Source organism: Rissa tridactyla, chromosome Z, assembly GCF_028500815.1.
Source record: "Rissa tridactyla isolate bRisTri1 chromosome Z, bRisTri1.patW.cur.20221130, whole genome shotgun sequence".
NCBI classification, from domain to species: Eukaryota; Metazoa; Chordata; class Aves; order Charadriiformes; family Laridae; genus Rissa; species Rissa tridactyla.
The window spans coordinates 240,300-250,000 of NC_071497.1; the positions used below are offsets into that span (position 1 = coordinate 240,300).

General features: G+C 47.4%; 1 protein-coding gene across 4 annotated transcripts in view; it reads right to left on the reverse strand.

The window, feature by feature from the left end:
• Positions 1-469: 469 nt before the first annotated feature.
• ZCCHC7 (zinc finger CCHC-type containing 7) overlaps positions 470-9,701 on the reverse strand; it is a 115,323-nt gene continuing 106,091 nt past the window's right edge. For all 4 annotated transcript variants that reach the window (XM_054185598.1, XM_054185601.1, XM_054185600.1 and 1 more), the window contains 3 exons: positions 6,745-6,840; positions 1,631-1,748; positions 470-1,192 (listed from right to left, as the gene is read on the reverse strand). In XM_054185598.1, coding sequence (XP_054041573.1) covers positions 744-1,192; positions 1,631-1,748; positions 6,745-6,840 — 663 coding nt within the window. In that variant the 3' untranslated portion in view covers positions 470-743. The remainder of the gene's footprint in view (positions 1,193-1,630; positions 1,749-6,744; positions 6,841-9,701) is intronic.

Genomic DNA, 9,701 nt, shown 5'->3' on the forward strand with positions numbered 1-9,701 from the left:
GTAAACTGTGCTCCATTTCTCAGCTGCTTTCTCCTGCTGCGCTGACAAGTCGGCCAGGGCAGAGAACGGGCTCATGCAGAGCTTGCCTGCGCTCGGCACCCAAACCGTGGCTTTGATCGTGATGGACCCACGACACCATGTTGGAGCACGAGGCGGGAGACTGGCATGACCCAAAGTGCAAGGCAACAACTTCGCAGCACCTTCCAGGAGGGACAGAAGAGAAGAAGTGCCCAGGTGCACTCTGGAGAGGACCGAGTGGCCGCGGGGAACGTGCTCTACATCCACATCCCCGGTCTCTATCTCGACTCCTCCTAATGTGAGCGTCTCTCCAGCATCAGCTCCAAAGGCGCTGTGCTCCCAAGCAGCAGAGCCTGCTCTGAAAGGCAGAGCAACATCTCACCGGCGAAGAAACAAAACCTACCAAACCCAGCATGGCCCCCTTGCCCCCACCCCCCACCCCACAAGCAAAGAAAATAACGTCACAGTACAGCCTGCTCCGGGACTGCTGAAAAGTACAGCCACTCCAGGCACAAGCACTGCATCCCGCCATCGAGTGGACTGTTCACGACCGGCCGAGCACTCCCTTTTGTGAACGGAGACGGATGCTGGATGTGTGACTGGTGCCTGGACATGCCCACTGGGGTCAGGGACGGACGTGAATTCAGCGTGCTACAGAGGGACAGAAATAAACAGAATGCAGAGCCGGAGCCAGTAAATGCCAGTGCCACCCATCTACTTCCTCGTCACAAGGATTTCTGTTTGGACTTCTTCCTCCTCTGTTTTATGAGGAATAAATTCTCAGCGAGATCAGGACTAGCGTCTTTCTGCTTTTTCCATTTCTTCTTCCTTTTGGCACCTTCCAGAGGCTCCTGCACATATGCAGTCTTGCTGCCTGAGAACGCCTGGAAAATGGACTTGTGACGGATTTTGCTGCCCTTATAAGCCTGCCTTTTACACCCTCTGGGGAAGTCCTCTTCCAGATTGTGGCTGATTTGAAAATCACTTCTGTGTTTCTCTTCTCTGGATTTCTCTGCCCGGGACAACTTTATCTTTTTGTGACACATGCCATGTTTGTTATGTTTCCCATGTTCTTTCCAAGGCTTGCTCTTTTTCTTACGGCTGTGCCCCCCATGTTTTTCTTCCTGCCGTGGTGTCTCTGACTGTTCTGGCAGAAGGCCGGCTTCCTGCAGTTCTGTAAAACAGAGCAGTTTATCTCAATACCCATGCAGAAAACCTAAAACCTAGAGCCCGAGCCATCACATCTTTCCTATGTATATATGAAGACAGTTAGAAAAAAATCTATGATAGATTTTTTCCTTTTTTTCTTTTCTGTCAACAGATTAGAATCTTAAATTTAATCCTCTTCCTGCTAGTTTATAGCATTTTTAATCTCAGTGGGTTTTCTGGAATTAAAACACCTGACAATGCCCACCTAGTGGCTTTGACACAATAAATTTCCATGATAGACACAGACGAATAAAGTCACAAATCTTTCACTACCATTAGACTACCTGTTCAAACACCTGTAGCTTTTCCCAACACATTAAAATAATCCCACAATATTTCTAGTGCAGAAGAAAGTATTTCAAAGAACTGAGAGGCAGGAAGGGTCTCCCAAAATATACTGTACCTGCAGCCTTTCTTTGTAATCTGCTTGCTCTTTTCTTGATATCGTATTCATCATCGTAGTAGTAGATGAATGGAGAAGTAGGGAACATGCTCCCATGCATCCGCTTTTCTGAGCACTCCTGCAAAACACATTTCAAGTCACTAGATGTGTCTGAGTTGCGATTTTCCTGGAAGGACAATGGGTTAGATTCTGCAGGTGCTGGTCTGTACCTGTGGAGGATGTGGCCAGTAACTCTTTAAACGCTGATACTTTTATTACCATCCAATAAGCTTTCCTGTGCACGCAGAAAAACACGTACTACATAAGCCAAGCTGCAGTCCTCTTGCAGCAAAGGGAAGGACCCCCGTGTCTTCTCGCAATGACTACACATCTGTAGCGCTGATGGCAGAGGGCCAGAAGCAGGTCAGCACGGCGTAAACAGGAGGCAGACGGGTCTGGGAACGGGGCTGTCCTGCCCGACCCCACGCTTTCCCCGCTCTCGCTGCTCCCTCCGGTCGCCCAGCGCAGCCACACGCCCGCTCTCCTCAAAAGACAAGTAACGCTAGGAGCGGCAGGGGAGCTTTTTTAACCTGGGTCATTTGGGGTGAAAGTCTGTGCAGAAACATGGCAGACCCTGAGGGAAGGAGCGAGCGATGAGGAGCCAGCGGCAGCATCCTCCCCACACAGCCCATCTGCAGCCCCAGTCGCGAGTCCAACTGTGTGCAACGTTCTCACACATACAAGAGAAAAGCAAACCCTGCAGGAGACTCTGCCGCGGAGGCATGCTGGGTCTGCAGGGAGGAGGAGGAGAGCCCAAACAGCTGGCTGTGGCGAGGAAGGGGCTGGCTCTTGCATCACATATACGTCAGCCTATTTCCCGAACACTTGATTCAGGAATGTGAATTTTTTCACAGGTGTACACAACGTTTTAGCAATGTCTTGCAAACCAGGCTAACTGGGATGCTTCCTATGATTCTATCTTTTTTTTTCCAGATACGATGTGATACGAACTGATGCTTTCTTCTCCTTGTAAATTGCTTGTTAACTGCTGTGCTTTGCAGTATCGTCTTTCTGCTTCTGGGACACTGCCCAGACCTAATGAACTCTGGGCCTTGCTGTCTTCAAGAAACTGTCAGGAGCTTTTGCTCACCCTGATGTCTCCACCACAAGCTACGCAGCTTTCCTTCCTGCTGCTCAGTGCCAGCTCTAGCACCCCCTTTCCCCATGTGTCCTCTGCCTCCTCTCCTCTCTTTTTTAAAGGCAGAGTACATAAAAGATGCATTTCAGATGTAACTCATATTTCTCAGCTTGTATTTGCTCTTTGCTTGGCTGAAATTAAATGAAGAATCAGGTTATTCTCTGTGGCATCCCCCAAAAGGGTACCATTAGGTTGTGTGACGTCTGCCTCGTCTCCGCATGCACAGAGGAGTGTGGACGAGCAACGCTGGAGCCTACCCAAGCCTGAGGGCTCAGCCTTACCCCCTGCAAAATCAGGCTGATAGGGACCCTAGAGGGGGCACACAAGGCCATCCGTCGCCTGAGGCCACCCTCAGAAGCTATTCATCTGAGATAGGCATATCCTGGAAGATGGACTGGATTTCATGCCAAATACCTTCAACAGCCAGCTATCGCCACACAAAGAAACCTCCTCTCTCACCTTTCCTGGGTCCTGCATATACCTCCCTCAGATTCAAGAGGAGAGAAAAACAAAACAGAGAAATGACACTTCAAATACCTGTGTTTCACATGAGTGAAACCTGAGAGTGGCCTTTAGGCACAAAGCTGCCTGCCTATCTGGAATAAATGAAAGAAAATATTATCCCTAAACATTGCCAAAGAAGTTACTGAATGCAACACAGATTGGCTTTACGCAGGCGTATGCAAAGACCCGTTCATCCTTCTGTGATACCTGTGAAACGCACTGATTGAGATCCCACATCAAATCTAGGGCTCCGCAGGCATGTGCCCATTCACGATTTTTCTTTTGTTAATATGCTGACAGAGAAGCCTTAGTGAATGAAATGTACATGCCACCCAAATTGCCGCTCCTCTTTTCCTTGTTATCTCCACTGCATTGATAAACCAGCTCGGCGATGCCAACGTGCACTTGGCTATATCCACCCCTCTGAAGAAAGCTGCCTCTGCTGCTCCGCCGTGTCTACTGTTCAACACTCTGGGGAGAGTCTTCAGCGCTGGAGGAACCATACAGAGGAGGGAAAGCAGAGCCTGCCACCACCCTGCAGGAGGAATTCCCTGTGATTGCCACGTGGGGACGTGAACACAAGGCACATCTGCAGACACGGGCGCGTTCCTTATCCCCGCTGCCTTGAGAACTTGCTGCAGCCGCAGTAATGCAGTGGGCTGTCCCTCATTTACTTGCCCTCCCTCTTAACTTTCCTATGGGGATGCCCCTTAAAATGAGTACGTCTTTGTTGTGGACCACAAGGCACAATGTTTTGGACGTGTGGATTGCTATGAAACGAACAATAATGTGAAGTCTACTAAACTAAATAAGATTTCTCGTCCTTATTAAATCCTTAGTTTGCATAAAAGCATGACTGTCTTAATAAACAATACAGCAAATTCAGGAAACGTAACTGCCAGGTGTTGGGACCTCTGACCTTTGTGTCTTAACTATTTCCATTTCTACAAACATCAAGAAGTGATCTGCAATGACCTCCTTACTGGAACTGCACAGTTAACCCTGGGATTTAGCAAATTTTTCATTCTTGCCTCTGTTGTTGGGAAGGGTCTCTTCTAGCAAAGGAAAGGAATTTCTGATGTTCCTAACCTAGGTTAAATGGTAACACGAAAGGAAATGGACTGCACTGATTATGGCGCATCTACATATAACTAACCCCAGCCTTTTCTTCTTGGTCGGTTTGCTGACCTCAAAAAAGCAACAGAGCAAGGTTCCTGAGGTACAGAAGTAGAAAAACGTTACGAGACGCTTGTCATCACAAGGATTTTTTACCTGCTTAAAAATATTTACATTTGAAAAAACTCTACCAAAAGCCCCCCTTTTTTCCCCCTTAAGTTACAGGAGATCTTTCAGGCTGTGGCAGAGCCGCTCACCGCAAGAACTCAGTCACTGATCACAACCTCAGTTTTCTTGGCCAGGGAGAGCTGCCCGTCGCAGATGCTTTTACTGCCTGCCCAGCTGGGCCACTGTGAAGATGCAGGTGCCAGCTGCCAGTGCAATTTCCTCCACTGTTCTTGGATGGAAGGTTTAGTGGTTTGAGGGCAAACACTGAGCTATCATTACATAATCCAATGCGTGTCCTGAACATTTTCCTGTGTGCATATAGAAAGATCTGGTATTTTTGCCCTTCTGTGCTGTTATTGACAGTCATTGCTCAGGTTATTTCTGCTCATCGCAAGCTAGTAAGAATACTGTCCCATCCTCTTTAATTTGGTAGCCATAAAGTGCTGTCCTTGAGTCACTTTACTCCCTTACTGATTTTATATAGTTTCTATCCATTTTCTATCCAAGTAATTACTACCAGTTCCTCCCACACATTTACTAATTATTTTTACAGCAGCCTTATTTGTATCCATTTATGGCTCTGTCTCCTTTGAACGCCATTTTTTGACAGTTTAGTAAAATGTTCCTTATCGGTTGCCAGCAATCGGTCTCACTTCTTCAATCCTGTCACTTCAGTTTTTATTGTTTATGCTTGTTTTGGTGTTTATATTACTGTCAGGGGTTTGATTCCAGTTTTCTTCAGCTGGATCAGTTTCAGTGCCACTTTCACAGCTTCTGTCAACTCCACAGCAGGCGGAACAAGCCCAGTCTCCACGCCTGTATGGGATGGTCTCACACTGCCGCCGCTGGTGTAGCTGCGTCTTGAGCGGGTGTCCTGCAGGCAAAGCCGAGGACCGGGACTGGGTGCCATGGCGGAGGCAGTGCCGGTAGTGCTGCCGCGCCAGGGCTGACTCCGGGCCGCTGGCAGACGCTCCTCTCTTACCGAGCCTCGACTGTCTGCCCCTGCGTGCCTGCCTGCACAGGCACAGCGTGTCCCGGACCTGCGCGGTGGCCTCAATGCCACCCTTCAGGAGGAAAATCTTCACTTGTCTCCAGGACAGCCTGGTGTTAAAAATCTTCCGCTTACCTTACCATGAGAAGATCTCAGCAAACCTGCCCTACCTGTCCCACTGTTCCCCACAGGGATTAACTATTTAGCTGAAAACAGCAACAAGCTTTTAAGAATACACCTTCAGTAGCTGGAATCGATGCACAGAGCGTGCAGGAGAGAAGGAAGGAAATCGCTGGGAATTTTCTATCTCTAAGCTGTAGGAAACTATAAACTTAACCCACCCAACACATGAGTAACATTCATTTTCTAGAATACTTGTGGCTCCTGGACTTACTCCATAAAACAAAAGAGCTAACATTCGTTTCGTGTTGATATTTGCAGGTAGAGAGCTGTATTTGTCGTGACAGGGTGTCACGATAAAGGTGAGAAACAACAGCAAGGAGTCCTAAAAGATGCAGCACATCTCCAGTTTTCACTGAAGCCAGTTTTACTGAAGTTCATGATGCCCTCCTTCACCAGGCTGTGTAACTTACAGAAGGATGATGTCAAACTTAATGCAGATGTTGAATTAAGCTAAGAAAGTACAAATAAGGATCATCAAAAGCAGGCAAAACCAGAAAATTCTTAAAATAGGCATACAAATTGTTGGACTGATTTTGGTGAAAAACCTTACATGATACTGAACATGGCAGTAAGGCACTAATATTTCATCCTATGATCCACGGGAAAACAAAAAGAAAAAAAAAAAAAGAAAAAAAGCTATGTTCAGCAATTGTCTGTTTTCCAATCAGTATTCTCTTTCCCAGGCAGTCTCATTTTGATTTAGTGTTTAAAAAAGAAATAAATAAATCTGCCAAAGAGAGACAGTAACTTTTCTTTTCCTCCATATCTTTAAATTAGATGGGCGAGATCGCTTTATACATTGGCCTCCACTGATTGCAGCAATGCTGCAAAGTCACAAATATTTCATTAGAGCGGCCCTTTGTAAAGCACCAGCTTGGCTCCTCCAGCTCCTTCCTCCAACCACACACTGTGTCAGAGATGAATTTCTACCCCAAGGGTATCCTCAACACCAAGGCAGAGGCTGCTGAGACTTACATATCCGAAGTGTCCTTTGCGGGAACAGTTGTAGCAGTACACTAAAGCAGAGCGCTCAGGGTGAGAACTGGCTGCCTTGATTGGTCCTGGCTTTGTCTGAAAGATGGAAACAGGCAAGAATTAGGTCTGGCAGTATTCTGAATGCGGAATTAAAAATAAATTAAAATTACATAAATACAATTTTATTATGCTTAAATCAATACATTCCTGCTTGCTGTTGGAATATTAAGTTTGAAAAAGAAGCAAGTGGCTCATATTACTGTAATTTTGCAGAGCAAGGTTCGTCCTGAGCATCACAAATGAGGTGGGAAGAGGCATCCCCAGCATCTATTCCACCTAGCCATGTTATTTCAGCTCTGAATACAAGAAAATAGGCTGCTGATTTATCTCTCTCCCCTCCTCCTTGTCTCCCAGCCCCCTCCCCCTCTCACAGATGCCCCACCGTCCCCCGGGACGGAAAGGGCCATCAGATATTGCATCCACCAGCTGGAGCGGCACGTTTGTGTACTGCTGAACTAGTTTCGCTCAAAGCAATATGGCAAAGATGTGCCAGAGATGCGGATCCTTCACCCGCTGCACCCCCTGCCTGTGCCTGGAGCAGAAGACCCTGCCCCTTGGTCCCGCGAGGGGACGGCTCGGCTCCCGGCGGGGCAGACAGGGCCGCACGGCCTGTAGCTGCTCCACGGCTTCCGTAGGCAAGGGAAGGCTCAGCACACTCCATCGAGTTCAGGGGAAGTGGCAGCTCTTCTTTCCCCTGTTTAGCACCACTGGTGGAACAGGTGAACATATTGTCTGCTCCTTTACTTGTCACAGGCGCCAGCACGTTCCCCGCTGGAGAAGTGGCTGCCACGGAGCCGGTGCCTGGCAAGAGCTGGCACCAGCACTAACGAGGGGTCCGTGAATTACGGTGAAAAAGCAGCGGGGCAAAAGAGCAGCCTCATCGCTTTCGACATTGCCTGCACTCCCTTCTCTCTGGTGCTGATGGAGTGCAGAAAGTGGCCTGCACGTCAAAGAAATTAGTAATACTTGGTAAAGCTCATTACAGGAATTGCTTTTTTCTTTCAATCTGCATCACCACGCTCTTCTACTGCGAGAGCCACTCTGTTCTCCTGCACGGCCTCCCGAAGAGTGACAGCACTGCTTGTAAAATAGGCAGAAACAACAGATATCTTCCAATGCCATTTTTTATGAATCTGATCACACTTGCAGGGTCACCTTATTTTGAACCTCTTCAGCCTCGGGTTTAAATGTGTGTTTCAGATTCACGTTCCTCAGTTCACATTCACTCACCAGAAGGAGGCTAGAGGAAGACTAAGAAGAGTGACACATCCAACAGTGATTTGTGACAAAAGGCGGGGAAACAGGGAAAGGAGAAAAAACACCACCTATAAAGTAATTTGTATATTTCTCATCCATGTCTTACAGCAAGAGCTCTCCAGCTAACAGTAGTGTATAAATGACTTGCTAAGCGGCTTAGTTTTTCAGGTATTCTTTTATCATAAATACATAGACCAGGCAAAGGAAAAAAAAAACCAAAACCCAAATGCAAACATTTCTATAATGCCCTTGAGGAAAAATGTGTTGGTTTAATTTACTGGATCAATCACCTGTATTCTAGTTAGCTTTCAGTATGAGGAGTGGCCCCAGAAATCACCTCCGCTTTGGACAGGGCTCCTAAAAAGCAGAAATAAATCCTTCGAGTGACACCTTCATCTGCCTTCCCACCATGTAGACTTTTACTCATATTAAATCTGTTTTCAAAGCCGATGTCCACTGAAGCCCACACTGGGACGCTGCCACAAAACCCCAACAGGTTCCTTCAGTCGGTCCCTGTCTGCAGGAGAGCTCTGCGACAGGAACACTAGAACAGTTTAGCTGGCTGTCAAAAACAAAAACAACGCCATTACTTACTCCTTGGCTTTCTGCCAGGGAGGCCTCAAAATGAGCCATAGCGTCCCTCTGAAATTACACGATTACACTATTTGGTCTTTGCAAGGTGCCGTTACAAAGAACATGCATTATTCCAGAGGCACGATCCTTTACATTCCAAGGCGTCTGCTGGAACGCCTGCCGAAGAGTCTGACACCTTCATCTGCCAAATGGTCATCCTCCAACCTAAATAATGATGATTTTCGTCATCATTCGTGTTCTTACAGTGAAACTCTAGTAAAATCTGCACTGAGTCCAGAACACTATTACTTTTTACAAAAAAGATAATTAAGATCTTGCGCTGTTTTGAATTGGGCTTTTGAAAACAAATGCCAGCTGTATGGACGTTGACAAGAAATGGAGGACGCTCAGCAGGCCGCTGCAGTGACTTACAGGGCTACATGAGTGAGTGAAGAGCCTTCACGCGCTCCCCAGTGTAATCCAGAAGTTAAACACGCCGTGGGAGACGCGAATAACGCACTTGATGCACAGGTGACGCCTGTGTTGGCTCGTGGGTGTCTCCCACCACCCAGCGCTTGCAGCACACATGGACAAACAGCCACCCGCCGCCAACGCAGTGGCTGCGCCACCGTTCCCGGCACCGTCCCCCCGGCACTCGCGTGAGAGGAGCACCCGCCAAGGGGCCTGGCCTCACCAGGGAAAACCGCCCCAAAACAGACATTCCGGGGCAGGAGTCCTTCGGGCTCTCCTGTTCATCAGGAACGCTCACCCTGGGACCCCAGCCTCCCCAGCTGGATCCCCCCCGCCCCGTCTCCTTTTGTTTAGTTAATAGAAAAGGTCACATTTAAGGAAAGAAATTAAACTGAATACTTGCAGGTCAGATTACAACTCTACATAACTTTACTCCTTTCCAAAGCCAAACAAAAAGGAAACCTGCGTGTTATAAACCCTCTGTTTTCTTATTATTTAAGGCTTAAAAAAGCATCTAAAGACTCCAGCCATATGGGTACAAAATAAACTATTCATGAACGTAGCTTCTTTATGTTATAGTTTTTTTGTTACAAACA